The sequence below is a fragment of the Raphanus sativus genome, chromosome 7, assembly GCF_000801105.2.
Source record: "Raphanus sativus cultivar WK10039 chromosome 7, ASM80110v3, whole genome shotgun sequence".
In the NCBI taxonomy this organism is placed as follows: Eukaryota; Viridiplantae; Streptophyta; class Magnoliopsida; order Brassicales; family Brassicaceae; genus Raphanus; species Raphanus sativus.
The window spans coordinates 16,616,995-16,635,055 of NC_079517.1; the positions used below are offsets into that span (position 1 = coordinate 16,616,995).

At 33.9% G+C, this 18,061-nt stretch overlaps 2 protein-coding genes and 1 long non-coding RNA gene across 4 annotated transcripts; 2 read left to right on the plus strand and 1 right to left on the minus strand.

Annotated features, from left to right (window-relative positions):
* On the plus strand, positions 1-996 carry LOC130498047 (uncharacterized). Its single transcript, XM_056991387.1, has one exon. It carries the CDS (start codon positions 1-3, stop codon positions 994-996), a length of 996 nt encoding a protein of 331 aa, XP_056847367.1.
* Positions 997-7,615: 6,619 nt separating this feature from the next.
* LOC130497543 (uncharacterized) lies at positions 7,616-9,926 on the minus strand. Of its 2 annotated transcripts, none has more exons than XR_008936518.1 (6): positions 9,269-9,926; positions 8,780-9,148; positions 8,565-8,648; positions 8,307-8,443; positions 8,111-8,219; positions 7,616-7,991 (listed from the first exon to the last, which is right to left on the minus strand). It is a non-coding gene; the product is annotated as an uncharacterized LOC130497543 (long non-coding RNA). The 2 variants fall into 2 exon arrangements; XR_008936517.1 differs by having other exon boundaries at positions 8,785-9,148; positions 9,269-9,925.
* A 4,672-nt stretch (positions 9,927-14,598) lies between these two features.
* Positions 14,599-18,049, plus strand: LOC108816933 (carbon catabolite repressor protein 4 homolog 2). Its single transcript, XM_018589495.2, has 11 exons — positions 14,599-15,090; positions 15,407-16,154; positions 16,240-16,326; positions 16,420-16,503; positions 16,577-16,663; positions 16,738-16,824; positions 16,953-17,006; positions 17,098-17,189; positions 17,302-17,416; positions 17,489-17,636; positions 17,707-18,049. Exons 1-11 carry the CDS (start codon positions 14,933-14,935, stop codon positions 17,850-17,852), a joined length of 1,806 nt encoding a protein of 601 aa, XP_018444997.2. The 5' UTR covers positions 14,599-14,932; the 3' UTR covers positions 17,853-18,049.
* The last annotated feature ends 12 nt before the right edge of the window (positions 18,050-18,061 follow it).

Below are 18,061 nucleotides of genomic sequence, written 5' to 3' on the forward strand. Positions count from 1 at the left end.
ATGTCAAAGTTTACTAGTCTTGAATTTGAAGTTCTTGATATCACTGGAAACAATTACTTGGCTTGGGCATTAGATGCCGAATTTTCCCTTAGTGCAAAGGGACTTGAAGCTACAATCCTAGAAGGAAATAAAGCTGAAAGCCAAGATAAAGCAAAAGCTATGATACTCCTTCGTCATCACCTCCATGTAGATCTCAAGAATGAGTACTTGACGGTGAAAGATCCACAAATCCTTTGGAACAACTTAAAGGAAAGGTATGACCACCAGAAAACTGTGATTTTACCTAAAGCTCGGTATGAATGGACACATCTGAGGTTACAAGACTTTAAGTCTGTAAGTGAGTACAACTCAGTCTTGTTCAAAATTACCTCCAAATTGGAGTTATGTGGAGAGAAAATCACGGAAGCTGATAAGTTAGAGAAGACATTCTCTACTTTTCATGCAAATAATCTTGTCCTGCAGACACAATACCGTGAAAAGGGATTCCAGAAGTATTCCCAACTTATATCTTGTCTCCTTGTGGCTGAGCAAAACAATGAGCTTTTGATTAAAAATCATGGACTACGTCCAACTGGTTCTGCTCCATTCCCTGAAGCGAATGTGACTGAACAGAACAACACGGGCCGCAGAAATGGCTACACTCGTGGTCGCGGTCGTGGTCGTGGACATGGTCGTGGAGATACACGTGGACGTGGATATGGTCAAATTCGAGTCCGAGGAGTTTCTTTTAAGAACTCTAACTCTCACCAGAAATGGGAAAACAAGGATGGTAACAAACAAGCAACTGAATGCTACCGATGTGGAAGTAAAGACCATTGGGCTCGTACGTGCCGTACACCAAAGCATCTTGTTGACCTGTATCAAAAATCAGTGAAACAAAAGGGAAAGAATGTGGAAACAAATATGGTGTACGAAGGTGGAGAGGGAGACTTTGATATGGTTGATGCCACCCACCTTGACATTTCCGATTTTCTCATTGACGAAGAGAAAAAGTGATCGAGCAATAACTATTAAAGAGATGCTTTGTTTTTATTTATTTATGAGCTTTTAATTATTTGGCTTTTGATTTTATTTATTATGGTGTTGTTTCTTTGCATTAATGAATTTAATATATTTAATTATTTTATGAGATTATAATTTATTTTATTTATTTACTTGAATAGAAATGGATGGTGGAGATTTATGCTTGGCCGACAGTGCAACTAGTCACACAATTCTGAAAAATAAGAAATATTTCTCTCATTTGATAAATAGAGAAGCAAGTGTGAGCACTATAACAGGAAGTGCAAAAATAATTGAAGGTTCTGGAAAAGCAAATATAATACTTCCTATGGGAGCACAACTTGAAATAGTTGATGCATTGTATTCCCCTAAGTCTCAAAGAAACTTATTGAGTTTCAAAGATATTCGCCGAAATGGATATCATATTGAGACAATGAATGAAGAAAATATTGAATTTCTTCATATTACAAGTGTTATCCATGGCTCTAAGAAAGTAGTAGAAAGACTACCAGCATTCTCCACTGGATTGTATTACACTAAGATTAGTACAATTGAGGCTAATGCCATTGTAAACCAGAAGTTTACTGAAAACATTACTGTTTGGCATGACCGGTTAGGCCATCCCGGTTCAACAATGATGCGAAAAATAATCACAAATTCATGTGGGCATCCACTGAAGAACCAGAAGATTCTTCCCAATGATTTTTCATGTGCTGCTTGTTCTCAAGGAAAATTGATCATAAGGCCTTCACCAGCCAAGATAATTCATGAATCAATAAACTTTCTGGAACGTATTCAAGGAGACATTTGTGGGCCGATTCACCCACCATGTGGAACCTTCAGGTATTTTATGGTTCTTATTGACGCATCAACAAGATGGTCACATGTTTCTTTGCTATCAACTCGCAACCTGGCGTTTGCGAGACTGCTTGCTCAGTTGATCAAATTACGAGCACACTTTCCAGATTTTCCCTTAAAGGCAATTCGCCTAGACAATGCTGGTGAATTCATGTCTCAGGCTTTTAATGATTATTGTATGTCTATTGGAATAAGTGTTGAACATCCTGTAGCACATGTTCACACACAAAATGGTTTAGCTGAATCGTTAATTAAACGTCTTCAGTTGATTGCTAGACCATTGCTTATGAAATCAAAACTCCCAGTCTCTGCATGGGGACATGCTATATTACATGCAGCAGCATTGATTCGCATAAGGCCAACGAGTAATCATCAGTTCTCCCCATCACAATTGATTATGGGTCAAGAGCCAAATATTTCCCATCTTAAGATATTTGGATGTGCAGTATATGTTCCAATTGCTCCACCACAGCGAACTAAAATGGGACCTCAAAGGAGGTTAGGAATATATGTTGGATATGATTCTGCATCAATCATTAAGTATTTAGAGCCATCCACAGGGGATTTATTTAAGGCCCGATTCGCAGATTGTCATTTTAATGAGTCTGTTTTTCCAACATTAGGGGAAGAGAATAAACAGTTGGGAAAAGATATTAACTGGAATGAATTATCATTATCTTATCTTGATCCTCGAACTAAAGAATGTGACTTAGAAGTCCAAAAGATAATTCATTTACAAAGCTTAGCTAACCAGTTGCCAGATGCATTTACTGACCCAAAGAAAGTGACCATGTCACATATCCCAGCTGTAAATGCTCCAGTGAGAATGAATGTCCAAGAAGGACAAAATCAACCTGCTAATGAGTCTAAGACACGCCTGAAGCGTGGTAGACCTGTCGGTTCTAAAGATAAAAATCCTCGAAAAAGAAAAGGAGCAGAAATTGGCAATAATGAAACCGAGGTAATAACTACAAATGAAAAATCTCCAGAAGAGAACATGACACCAAAGGAAATTCAGGTACCTGATAATGAAGAGATCTCAACCAACTTTGTCATGTCTGGAATAAAATGGAACCGAAATCAAATCGACGTCGATGATATTTTTGCATACAAAGTAGCAGTTGATCTTATGGATGAGGATCAAGAACCAAAATCTATTGAAGAGTGTACACGAAGAAGTGATTGGCCAAAATGGAAAGAAGCAATAGATGCTGAATTAAAATCTCTTGCAAAGAGAGCAGTTTTTGGACCTGTAGTCCGTACACCTAAAGGTGTGAAACCAGTGGGTTATAAATGGGTTTTTGTACGAAAGAGAAATGAAAACGGTGAGGTTGTGAGATACAAAGCACGTTTAGTTGCTCAAGGGTTTTCACAAATACCCGGAATTGATTATGAGGAAACATACTCTCCTGTGGTGGATGCTACTACATTCAGGTTCCTTATCAGTCTGGCGATAAAGGAAGGACTTGATTTACGCTTAATGGATGTAGTCACAGCTTACTTATATGGCCCACTGGATACTGATATTTACATGAAAGTCCCTGAAGGATTTAAACTGCCTGAAGCAGAAAATTCTAATTCTCGAGAAAGTTATAGCATAAAGTTAAATCGATCTCTTTATGGACTGAAACAGTCAGGACGTATGTGGTATAATCGTCTAAGTGAGTACTTGTTGAAAGAAGGCTATAAAAACGATCCTATCAGTCCATGCATCTTTATAAAGAGATTTGAAAAAGGATATGTTATCATTGCAGTGTATGTTGATGATTTGAACATCATTGGAACTCCTGAAGAGATCTCACATACAATGGAATACTTGAAAAAGGAATTTGAGATGAAGGATCTAGGAAAAACAAGATTTTGTTTGGGACTACAAATTGAGCACCTCAAGAATAGAATCTTAGTGCATCAAGAAACTTACACAGAAAAGGTGGCTAAACGATTTTCTATGGATCAAGCACATCCTTTGAGTAGTCCAATGGTTGTAAGATCACTCGATGTGAATAAAGATCCCTTCCGCCCTAGAGAAAAGGATGAAGAAGTTCTTGGTCCTGAAGTACCATACTTAAGTGCAATAGGGGCATTAATGTACCTTGCCAGTCATACAAGACCTGATATATCATTTGCAGTGAATTTATTGGCAAGGTTTAGTTCATGCCCAACTCGTAGGCATTGGAATGGGATAAAACATATACTTCGTTACCTCCAAGGTACGAAAGACATGGGTATATTCTTTCCTAATCCATCAACAAAAGATTTGATTGGTTTTGCAGATGCTGGGTACATGTCTGATCCCCACAATGCTAGATCACAAACAGGATATGTGTTTACTTGTGGTGGAACTGCTATCTCTTGGCGTTCGATGAAGCAAACCATTGCAGCTACTTCTTCCAACCACGCAGAGATTTTAGCCATTCATGAAGCTAGTCGCGAGTGTGTATGGTTAAGATCAGTCATTCAACATATACGAGAAGATTGTGGTCTATCTACGGGAAAAGAAGCCCCAACAGTCATGTATGAGGACAATGTTGCATGTATCGCTCAACTCAAAGATGGATACATCAAAGGAGACAGGACAAAGCACATTCTACCGAAATTCTTTTTCACTCATGATCTGCAGAAGAATGGCGATGTTCGTGTTGTTCAAGTTCGTTCAAGCGACAATCTGGCTGACTTATTCACCAAGGCTCTACCCACTGCTACTTTCAAGAAGTTGGTTCATCTTATCGGATTACGTCGTCTTAAGGATCTTGACATCTGTACACATGAGGGGAAGTAATTGCGCGCTGCACTCTTTTTCCCTTAACCATGGTTTTTCCCAATGGGTTTTCCTGGTGAGGTTTTTAATGAGGCAGCATCTTACGCGCATAATAGACATCAAGGGAAAGTGTTATATTTACATTTATTATGATGTCGATTATAGGAAGTCTTGCTCGCCAAGATTTACTTGTACTTGGTCTCCAAGCTAAACTCTCTCATTGTATCACTATATAAGGAGTTCATTATTCATGGAATAAGACACACCAAATCCTCTCTTCTCTTCTCTTCTATTCTTTACTCAAAACAGGGAGCTTAATTTTCTACAGACTCCATGAATTAATGATACACATCCCATAATCGTCTCTCTGTGAGTATATTTGTTTTATTTGATTTAGTTTTAGTTTTTATATTATCATTTAGTGAATGACTGATTTTTCTCTAAGTTGTTTTGACCTTGTTCCATAAGAGCACATTATTTATCAATTTTCTTTAAACTTTATTTGGTTAAGTTGTGAACCTCTGTTTACAATACTATGTTTAAATAATGGGTTTATGATTTTGTGACTTTGTAGCAATTTGGATAAATATTTATGAGAATATGCATGTATCTTCTCGCAAAGATACAGTTTCATATGAAGGAATTCATGAAGGTCATAGTTTAAACATTGTTTTAAAAACCAAACCGACCCAATGATTAGATCAGGTTTAACTATGAACTAGTCACATAGTCGGGTTGGTCAGTCAAACTGGAGGTCACAAATGTTTCCAGCGGTTTACACAAACCGCTGCATAATTAAGGCCGGTACAAGTGTTGGCATTGTCCGGTTTTCAGCCTTTTAGGCTTAATTCACTCCAAAGCCGATCGAACCAGTCCAAAACCTGAAAACACACAAACACACATGCACGTGCAATATATACTACTGAATGCAATCTAAATCAACTAAAATGTGATGAAACGAATGTTTACAAGACATAAAAATTTGGATTAGATAGCTTGATCTTTTTAATCTAATTTTCTTGTGTATACCTTGTTTTTATTTCTTTTTGGCCAAATTATCACTATTTAGGCTTTTGTAACCCTAACCTTTCATCTTTATGATATTCACAGTTTAGCAAAAAAAAAAGTGATGAAAATGAATGTTTACAAGATATAAAAATGCAAGACATAATATACAGTTAAATATATGTCTAAATATAGTAATTATTTTAGAGCTCCAAACTAGATGAAATATATATGAAATTATCCAAAATAGCTAAAAGTACATATCTAAATATAGCTAAAATACGCAAAACACCAGAAAGATCCTAAATACTTATAATATTTCCATCCAAATATCCAAACCGAAACAAATTTCATATTAATATTTAAATATTTGATCACATTTTCTAATGATATGTTGAATATTATTATTTATTTAGATTTTTAAGATTTTAAAGTATATTTGGATTTTTTTACATAATTTAAGGGTGGTATCCCAATGGAATACAAACAGCTACCAAAAAACATCTTTAAGTATTTATGTGATTATGTGATAATATATAGGAAAATTTGTAAAAAGAAAACAAAAAAAAATATTATTGTCCTATACGATAAAGCCCCTATAACTTGTCATATTAGTCTAACTAGGGGCATATGCTGTTGCTCTATCGAAATCTGTGAAAGTGCTGCTTTGTTTGTGAAGTTGCTGTTTTGCTATTGTCATTGATTCTCCATGATTTGTATTGTAATATGGTGGAGGTGGGGTGATGAACTGTGCTATTTTTTGTGGTTAGTGTTGTATATTTGTTGTGTGTGCAGAGTAATTTACATGGTTGGGATCATTTATGTTGTATTTATTTTCAAGCACTGTTCATATTCCCAAATTTAGTAGATATTTGTGTCTTTTTAATTTTTGTAATTGACCGTAATTTGTGAGAAAATGCATATGGTAAGAATAAGTGGTTGTTGGGACTTAATTGGCCAAAACTGTAGCAAACATTTTTTTCCAAGAAAACAAAATTGTACAGGTCAGATCGATGCTAGGTCTTTAAGCCCAATTCATAAGAAAACAAAAATGAACAGTTGGTAGTGATCTTGCCACCTTTATATAGCTCGGAAGCGGTTTCTGATTTTTTTGTTGTGCATGTGTTTGATTGTGTTATTTTGTTGGAGTGTATATTAAGTTTAGGTTTAGCTGAATTTGCTTATATAATCAATTGTAAATTTATAATGTATTGATACTGAATTTTGAATAGATAAAAACTGGTTTTTCCTTGCAAAACTATATTTAAACATATAATACTCCCTCTGTCCCACTTTAAGTGGTGTTTTAGGATTTTTATTTTGTCCCATTTTAAGTGGTGTTCTCACTAATCTAGGTAGAATTTAATATGATTTGAATTTTATGACCAATTATAAAATACTGTACTGTTTTATTATTGGTTAAACTAGTTTTATTTAATGTATTTTTATGTTACCAAGATAAACTACATAAAAATATGGGTTTTCTTAATCTATGTGTAATAACCTAAAACATCACATAAAGTGGGACAGAGGGAGTATATGTTTAGATTAGAATGATAAGAAAAATATTGGAATCTGTCTAATCTTTGGTGTAAAACATTTTCTTGGTACAACTATAAAAAATACACACAAGACTCGAGCATGATTCACCATTTTCTCATATTGTGATGTTCAATTGTCTTCATCTCATCATTCTTCTTAACTGATGTAAAGCCATCAAACAAAAATAGCACGCAAACATTACATAGCTTATATGCTCTTCTTTCTTATATTCATCTCGGCTGCATTACACCTACTGTATTCCAAGCTCTTTCCTTCGAATGCATTTACTCTATTTTATACGTATAATTTGATGAGGAATAATTTGAAATGATGCTCAGTCCCAATTCCTATCTATAGTGACTAAACCAATATAAATATAGTTTAACTGTATATTTTCCACAAAAAAATGATTCTCAGGTATCGCTCTTGTTCATAAACTCTTAACTCTCGTACTTTCCTAAATGCAAAAAAAATTGACAAAATATAGGAAATTATTATCCAAATGACGAAAAACATGAAGCATCGAGGAAGAAAAACAAAGCATATGTATAAAACAGGAAAGCGAACCACACGACGTTAAGAACCTCTTCATATTCTTGTTAGCAACATGATTCAACATCAACCCTTCTTTCTCTGAATATTCAATCTCTTCTTTCTTCAAAAACTTTTTGTACCACATTGCCGACATTCTTGGGTAACGGTTTAGTTTTAAACCGTTATTGTAGTCTCGATATAATATATTGTACTTAACACGATAGCCAGCATTTATTCGCAATTGTCAAGTAATGATCATGCATAGTATCCATCTACTTAAACACCATACTCCCTAAAATGAGAATTATACACAGTTGGTAATACGAAATTAAAAACTTTGAAAAAAACTCAATTAAGCTTGATGCATATGTTTCTCGCTTGTCAAGTAACTAAAAGAGAATAGAGACTCACTTGATGGCTTGGTGGATGCTTTGGAGATATTTTTCGTAATATTCTATCCTCTGAATATCCATCGAATTCGAAAGTTTAGCTTTCTTTTCATAGTTTATATCGCAGTGTCCTACATAATTTTCAAAATTTTAGTTACATTCACAAAAATGAAAAAGGAAGTTTGGAGGATGCTATATATGGATATAGAAGAATTGACCAATTATCATAAATTTGGGTTTCCGTATTTGCTTTTTGCATAGTTTAGAAACTTTCTTAACCCTTGCGGCCTGCGGGTATAAAAGTCCCATTCTGAACCACCTCTTGGACCCAAAAATTCTCCAGCTTTGTTTTGTTCTATTTGATAATAAAATAATGAAAAACTTGTGAGCCAAGAAACCAAAAATAAAAACACAATATGAAATATCGAATCATGTGACTGAAAAAGTGAATCATGTAACTTGAAAAATAAACTCACTCCTCCATTCGATGTGTGCGTCGGACTCCAGTTTGGAGTGTTATGATCCAAGTCAATAACACTAGGCACTGTAATAATTTACTCCTACGAAGTCAAAAGATTCTTTTAACTTCTGAGATTGAGCTGCAGTAAACTACGGTAATCCTTTTCCAATTGATCTTTTCATGACTTCTGGAATAATATATATTGAAAGTTGTTAATAAGAAGAAATTGACCTTACATTCTAGATAGATGTGTCTTCGTTTTGCCGTCACAGCCTCTACAGTGACAGTGAAGAGACTCTAAGAACAACCACCTATTTTTCCAAAACAAGCACAAAACAAAATCATCCCTCAAATCTCTCTTTGTTTTACATTCAAGCTCTACTTTTTTCACTCTACTTTCCTGGTGGTCTGAACCAGAAAAAATCTTCATTTTCTCTTCCACGGCAGCGTTAGAGCCTCTTCTTGCCTCATAAAATTTTCCTTCCTTCGCTACAACTGTATCCTTACCCGAAGACTCAGATAAAGAAATCGAGTCGGTTCCAATTTCCTATGAAGGAGTCCGGAAATTCCCTCAAACACAATTAGACACATAGTCGTGTCCTGCATAGTTGGAAACTGATTAATTTGGAAATCGATAGTGGTTGTGTTAAATATACAGCAACCTGAAAATCTCAGTTAGGATATATAGGGACATCAGATACAGAAAAATAAAATTCTCACCTCTCTGATCTGCTGCGTCTGTTAAGTTTGGGTTTTGAAGCTGATGATGACTCGAAACATGTATATTGCTACATCTTTTCAAAATTTCTGCAAAGGTATTGATGATCAATCTCTATATTATGATCCTGAAACACATAAATAAAAAAATAAAGATACAAAAGTCTTATCTAAGGTCTCAGTATCTAAACCAAAGTCAAAAATTTTCATCTCTCAATCTTGTTCCAGTAAAATTAAAATACATAAGAATCAATCCTGGCTGAAATCAAACAAAGTTAAAGCAATGTAGTTGCGGAGATGACAATAGTGATCGAGTGAGTTCGTCTTCTTCTTGTTAATGGCGAGCATCAGATTAGAGAGCGCCGACAAGGCCATGGCGGATCAAGAGATTCTGATGATCGACATTGATACTGGATTTAATGTGAACAACAATTATGGCAGAATTAAAACAAATACATTGAACCACAATGGGAGGTGAAAAAAAAATGAGAGTATGAAAAACAATTAGACGACGAGGTTGAGTTCTGGAAAGAAGATAACATTGAAGCCCTAATCGCGTGAAGCACTAATCGCAAGTTTCACTGATTTATCAAACCAAACGCTGAAGACACAAATCAGACCAAACTCTCCGAACTCTTAACTCATTCGAACAAAGTAAACCAAACATTAAGTGGGTCCACATTCTTTAAGAAATGCATACGTGGATACTCTTAGAAAATAGAAAATAATGGTATTATATATGATTTTCGATGGAAATCTTATAGAGTCCTTCAAAAATATATTTTCTGTTTATCTATACTATTAAAACAGAAAACCATTTTTTGACGTATTTTTTTTACTTCAACATTATGTACAGATCCATGCCACGAGCAAGATTTGATTTTCAAACTCCTGTTGCGGAGATATCGTGTTATTGTTTAAAACCAAAGCTGCTATAGTTCTATAAGTGCTTCCGAATTTTTAAGTTGTTTTATCCGCTATAAACACCAGAGCTGTTATGGTTCAAGGCGCCATTAGCGAGAAAGTAAGAAAAAATCTGCCTTTTTTGGTTCTTCCTCATCTGTTCTGATCTTGAATTTCAGTTGGGTACTTTCATCCATTACATGGTGACTTTTGTGTCCGGATTCATCGTGGGTTTCACGGCTGTGTGGCAACTAGCTTTAGTGGTGGTTTATTATAGCTATTAGCGTTAGTGACTCTAGCGGTGGTTCACTCCGCAACTCTCTCTAACCTCTCTAACAAGAGTGGAGAGTCTCTTTCACAAAGCTGGTACAGGTAGAGTGCACAAATCCCCAAAAAGATGATTATGATGCTTGATGTTTATAATATTAATTCTTTAAAACATGTCTTTTTTATGCTCACAGCTAATACATATTCCCTCCGTTTCATTTTAATTGTTGTCCTAGATTTATGCACAAATATTAAGAAAATATTTAGTTTACATATTTTCAAAATAAAAAACATCATTACTAATACAGATAACCATATTTCAACTAATAAAAATAGAATAGAAAATATTGTCAATAAATTTTGCTTTGAAAACCTAAAACAACACTTATTTTCAAACAAAAATTTGGGATTCCAGATCGGGTTCGGTTTTTTTTAGATTTTGAAAAAAATCAAATTATTCATCACTCAAGTTGATTATATTTTAAAAAGTACAGTTAACTTAGCTGATTCTTTAAATTCTTAATATGTTGAACGAGTTAATAAGTTTGGCAACAAAATTTTGAAAATATAAAAACACTAATTTAGTTTTTTGTTTTGAGAATATGAAGATAACTTTTGTCAATGCATGAAATAAGAAGCTTAACGTTAAAATGAATAGTAAATCACTTTGTCTGCAACTATATGTATATTATATGATTTTGAGCCATGTACAACATTAATATAAATATTTTGAATAAAATAAGATAAGTAAACTAAAAATAAAAGGTTAAATATACATATGTTCTATTATTTTGGGAAATTTATTCGAGTTTGGATATTATCCGTTCGGATTCGGATATCCAATTTCTTTTAACTCAATACCAGTTCAAATATTTTGCTACATTGATTCGAATTTCTATTCGAATTTTTCCGATCGGGTTCGGTGTCAGATTCAGGTATCAGGTAAATGCCTACCCTAATTTTTACAAACCCAAAATTTTAACACACTTTAAATTTATAAATTCAAGTATATATATATTTGGAGTTAAAGTTTGGTTAAATATTCCGTGTTTTCAAAACTCGGATCAAAATCTATTAAAAATAAAATTAAAAATATAAATAAACAATTATAATATTTAATCCTAAATTTAACCCGATAAACTCTAATTTTCCATTCCTCTATAATGGTCTCATCGCTTCTCCAATCCGGCTAATCCCAGGCTCCCAACTGCAACTCCGGTGAATCAAGGTCACCATTGCACCTCTTCCTCGTCACCGCTGTTCGTCTTCTTTCTCTTTGTTTGCAATTTCGGAATATGACCTAATCTTTTTTTTCTCCTACAGAAATAAAGTGAATAATTCCAATAGAATATTTTAGGTGTTGATATGTGTATTTGTACAGCTTATGTGTATATATGCTGATTTGGATTCTGTTGATCTAGAAATAAGCCGATCTCTTTGGTTCTGACTTTTTTTTCCTTTTATCAACATATATAATATTAGATTTAAGCTAAAACAGTGTTATAAAATGTAATAATATATAGTATTTTAATAAAAAAACAAAGAAAAACATATGTATTTTTAATTTTGCTTTAGAAATAATTTTAATAATAACTAAAATATTAAAAATAATACTAACTAGGATCCAGAATTTTGTTTTTGTCCAGGGGCCTATATGTATGTTGAGCCAACCCTGGTTCTGGCGAGTTTGATCGGCTAACCAATTTTAACGGTCCAATTCAAATCTCATATCAACAACACATTTCGAAATTGGAAAAATTGTTATTTAAATCACGAACTTTCAAAACGTTTCATAAATTTATTGTCAAAGTTGATGTTTCTTTGACAAAAATATAAATCAACGTTTTTCCAAAAGATTAATATTAAATATTGAAAATTTATTTTTGATAACTATAACACTAATAATAAAAACTATTTATATAATTTGTCTAAAAAGATATTACTTTTGGCAATAAAATTATGAAACATAATCCAAACTCTATGAACACAATCCAAATTCTATGAATAGTTACAAAACTGAGATAATTATTCTTTATAATTTTTTTAATATAAATAATTATTAAACTAATGATATGTTAACTAACTATCTTACAACATAATGAAAACTAGACCATGACCCGCCCGACCGGGCGGGTGTTTATTTTATTTTTTAATTTTTAATTTACAGTAAATGATGTATTTGTTAATAGTTACTTGTGATACATTAAGTTCTTTTTGAGTTTTTAGAAAACAATCAAATGTGTGAAAATATTATTTATTATATAAAGAAAGTTTAAAATGAACAATGATAGATTATATATGAAATATATAAATCAATTTAGTTAATTTAAAATACGTTGAAATAAATGACTTTGAGTCATATATAAATCAATTTAATCGGCTCATTGTTATTACATTTTTTGTTAGGGCTATAATGTTTTAGATCAAATTAAGTTGGTCTAGTGGCTCATGACCCCTCTCTTATTCTAACCGACAATTTTGTTTTGTAAGCGTTCGGTGTTTAGAAAAAAATTGTGAAGAATGAAAAAAGAAATATCTCGACTTCGGTGTTCTCCCATAGCGATGACGATTTCAAAACTCATTACTCGAAGGTCTAATGTTTTATCTTTGTGAATCTGATGTTTTTTCTTTACGAATCAAGGTATGGAGCAATTAAATCTCTTTTGAAATAATTGGTTTATTTTTCATTCTGTTTCAAAGTTGTATATTGTTTGCATGTCTAGTTACACCTAGTTAATTAATAAATGTCCATAACATTTATAAAGCAAATCAATTGTTTCCTAAAAAAAATGTAGTTAGCAAAAATATAGGCAATTGTCTCATTCTTAACCATTTACTTAATCTTATATTTAATATTGAGTACTCTGCAAGTTCAGTTAAACATATTTTATTGGGAAAAAAAATATATAATTTATTATTTATTAGCTAAATATAGATAGTTAGCGAAAATCATGTCACTATATTAAAGTTAATTAATATTTGATATTGATTATAGATTTGATAGAGTAATAAAGATATTTTGTTTGTGTTTTAAAATGATTGATTTGGTTTGTTGTGAAAGCATAAGAAAATCAATTTGATTTTTTTTTTTTTTGAGAAAGGTTAACAACAGTCGATTTGTGTAGTTGGTTGGAAGCGTAAACATAGATAAATATATATGTAGACCGGTAATATTTTACATAGATTAATGATTTACACTGATTTTTATACAGGTACATCTTACTGTTATATATGAGAAAAAAGTTGAAATTATACATATAACATTAAGGTAGAAAATTTATTCATACGATAATTTTTTAGACTTATTGAGACCTAGCTCTATGTGAGGTGAATAAACATTGGTTTAGATGAAAAGGGAAATTCAATTTTATCTTGAAATTATTTTAATAGATAATGAAAGTTAAATTTTATTTTACGACAATAAATAATTTCAAAATTAATATCTTAGATTTTTTTTATGATAACAAATATATAATTTCGAAATTTATTTAATATAAGAAAAGTTAAATTTTGTTTTAGGACAACACATTAACTAAACTGAAAAAGACAAGCAATAAAATAGAAACTATCTATAAAAAAATAAAGTGATAAAGACACATTTAATAAACTGGTTAAGACAAACATTTTTATAGAAAGTTTAATTAATATTTTCAGTGGCATATCATTGTAAATAACCTGAAAAACTAAGGGGCATTTTTAAAGTGTACTTCTCTTTTAATAATATAGATTATTAAAATTTTCACTTAAAAAAATAATAAAATTTTTATTTTATTTATTAAATATTTATTTTTATAAAAAAATTTAGATACTAATAATTTATTCTAAAAGTTAGATACTTTGTATTTGGGCCAAAAAAATCATCAACTTTAAAAGTCATTTTATACGTACTCTTAGCCAACTATAATTGTTGACTAACAGTAGGACTAAAATAATATAGTCAATGGAAGTTTATGACTAAAATGGTTTGTCAATAAAATTTACTGCTTTAAATGGTTCAACTGAAAGTTAGGATTTTTCCAAACCAAATTTAAATGAACTCGGCCAAAACCAGAATTCATGGTCTGATCGGCCGGTCGTCCGGTCTTCGAAACATTGGTCTGAAGGGTAAAAGGTAATTAATTTTTTTACTTTCTTTTTTGTTTCTTCATTGATATTTTCCCATTATCAGCGTAAGAATCGATCATTGAACCTCTCTCAAAAGATCTACCTCCACACTCTCTGTTATACGATTAAAGATCTTCTCGATTCCCAGATTTTTTCTTCTCTTGTTCGCGATCCAAATTAGGTTTCTAGAATTTCAAGAGGACACGATATCTCTAGGGTCTCTGGGGGAGTTTGCTCTGGCGGGTTTATAGGTGGAAAGTAAATGGTGGATCAGCCTACCCTCCACTCTATCTCATCTCCCTTTCTTCCAAACCATACCGCTAATCATTCGATTCTCCGCTTCGATAGTGTTAGAGTGCCTTCACAACAATCACCAGGTGGGACCCAAAAGCGATGCTGAGCGTGATCCGAGTGCATCTCCCTTCCGAAATTCCGATTGTTGGCTGTGAATTAACTCCTTACGTGCTTGTTCGCCGCCCCGATAAGTCCGCCGCTACTGATGATGTGCCAGAATCAGCTCCCCTCGATGGCTACTTCTTGAGATACAGATGGTAAAGTTTGTAACTTTCTCCGCCGTGCGTTATGGGTTTTGTCTGAATCTTTGTTTCTTGGAATCATTTGGCTAATTAGGACATAACTTCGATCAAAAGTTCGAAACTTTTTATCTAAAGTTCAGAGACTTTGCTCAAAAGTTTGAGACTTTGATCTGAAGTTTAGAGATTTGTGATTTGGGTCGTTAAGACAATTTCTAACTGGTTTGGCGATTGTAATAAAAGAGACAGCAACTATGGTTTCTGTTCTGTTCTGTTCTTGTATTATTACTCAATGAATTGATTTTACTCTTTCGATTTTTGTTTTATTTTGTAGGTATCGAGTACAGAGTGATAAGAAAGTAACGATTTGTAGTGTTCATCCAACGGAGCAAGCAACCTTGCAATGTGTATTCTGTTCAAAGCGTAGAGCCCTTGTTTCCAAAAGCTACCACTGTTCTCCTAAATGCTTCGTAGACGCCTGGCAGCATCACAAGACTTTGCACGAACGAGCAGCTGCAGAGAACGGAAACGAGGAAGATGAGTTAGTCCGGTTTAGCAGCACCGGTTCTGGTGCTCTCGCCGGTACCTTGTCCGGCTCCATGTCTAATCTTAACCTCGCCGGTAATGGCCCAACGCCGTTTTATCCTTCTAGTATTACGCAGAAGAGTGGAGGAGAGACGTTGGTCGAGGTTGGGAGCTGCAAAACGTACACGCCGACGTCTGATGATATTGGCTATGTGTTGAAGTTCGAGTGTGTTGTGGCGAATGCAGAGAGTAGACAGGTTGTGGGGCATCCTAGTACCATTTTGACTTCACGTGTTATTCCTGCTCCTTCTCCGAGTCCACGTAAGCTTATCCCTGTAAATGGAGCTGATGGGATGAGTCACTTGGATCAAGATGGTCGGATTCAGTCTGCAGGATCATCATTCACTGTTCTGTCTTATAATATTTTATCTGATACTTCGGCAAGTGGGGACATGTACAGTTACTGTCCTCCTTGGGCTCTTTCTTGGTCGTATAGAAGACATAATCTGTTAAGAGAGATTGTCGGTTATCGTGCTGATGTAGTTTGCCTACAAGAGGTATAATTTTTTTTTTATTACACGGACTTGGTTTAAGCATATTATAAACGAACAAAATGTTCATTCTTATTTCTTTAAATGGCAGGTACAAAGTGATCATTTCCATGAAATTTTTGCTCCTGAGTTGGATAAACATGGGTATCAAGCTCTCTACAAGAGGAAGACTAATGAGGTTGGGTCGTTTGATTCCATACCATTACCATTAGCACACACTCCTCCTTCCTTATGTTGGAAAGTCTCTTAACCGTAGCTTACTCTTTGCTAGGTTCTCAGTGGAAGTACAAGTGCAATTGACGGATGTGCAACATTTTTCAGACGGGATAGATTTTCACATGTCAAGAAATATGATGTTTGTATCTCTTCCTATAATGTTTTAGTTGCTCTATCTGTTATAGATCCTCACGAGACTGTTTTAAATCCAGGTTGAATTCAATAAGGCTGCTCAGTCTTTGACTGAGGCTATGATCCCTCCTACGCAGAGAAGAACTGCTTTAAACCGACTAGTTAAGGTACTTTTGACATTCTATCCATCATTATTAGATAGTTATTGTATTGATGATTCCCATGATTGTTATGTCTTAAGGATAACATTGCGTTGATAGTTGTTCTTGAAGCGAAATTTGGGAATCAACCTGCTGATTCTTCAGGGAAGCGCCAGCTTATCTGTGTGGTAAACTTTCCTTTATTTGTAGAGAAGCATGTTCTCATAGATCGTTTATTTTTTCTGTTCTTTCTCTTTTGGGTGAAAGGGAAGCCTAATTTTCTCATTTTTTGTTGATGTAACTTGTTGGAGTATAGGCAAACACACATGTTAATGTACAACAAGAACTAAAGGACGTGAAGCTCTGGCAGGTATGTGTTAATATCATTATTCCTAAGAGCTCGAGAGTTTCATTGAACTCTCAAGAGAATTAGTATTCACACCTCAGTATTTGGAGTTTAGGTTCATACCTTATTAAAGGGGCTGGAGAAAATAGCTGCTAGTGCTGATATTCCTATGCTTGTATGTGGAGACTTCAACACACTTCCCGGAAGGTTTTTTTTAATTCTTCTGACGTGACATATCAAAATTCAGTATGTTCATAATGATTATCGGTGTAGAAAGCTAAAAGATGTGCTTTGCGATTTTTTTTATTTATTATTGCAGTGCACCTCATACACTTCTTGTAAGGGGAAAGGTTGATCCACTACACCCAGATCTATTGGTTGATCCCCTTGGAATCTTGCGTCCTCAAACCAAACTGACTCATCAATTGCCTCTGGTAACATTTTTGTTTTTTACCCTTTATGTTGTGTCTCTTGTGGATCTTTGATAAAAAGAGTATTTGTGTCAGGTGAGTGCGTACTCATCATTTGTGAGACCGGGAATGGGACCTGGACTGGAACAACACAGAAGGAGAATGGATCTTAATACAAACGAGCCTTTGTTTACCAATTGTACAAGGGACTTCATTGGCACTCATGACTATATATTTTATACAGGTTTCACCATTTCTTAACTCACCCTCTCCTAAGATAACAAGTTAACTAAGCAGGTGTCTTTGGTTTTCAGCGGATACGTTAATGGTGGAATCTTTATTGGAATTGCTGGATGAAGATGGATTGAGAAAGGATACAGCTCTTCCTTCCCCTGAATGGTCTTCTAATCACATTGCACTCTTAGCTGAGTTTCGATGCATGCCTAGACCCAGACGCTAACCACCTCACCATGATGTTTTTTTTTCCTTGTGAACTCTTTAGACAAAACCTCTACCAAAATATATCATAGAGAGGACAAAAGTGGCCCTAATCCAAAGTAAAGGCAGATCACTAAGCAGATCACTTTCTTAAGTGGTTTTGACCTCTTTGTTACTTTTATATATCCTTCCATTCTTAATAAAAGTTGTTTTATATGATTAAGTACTACA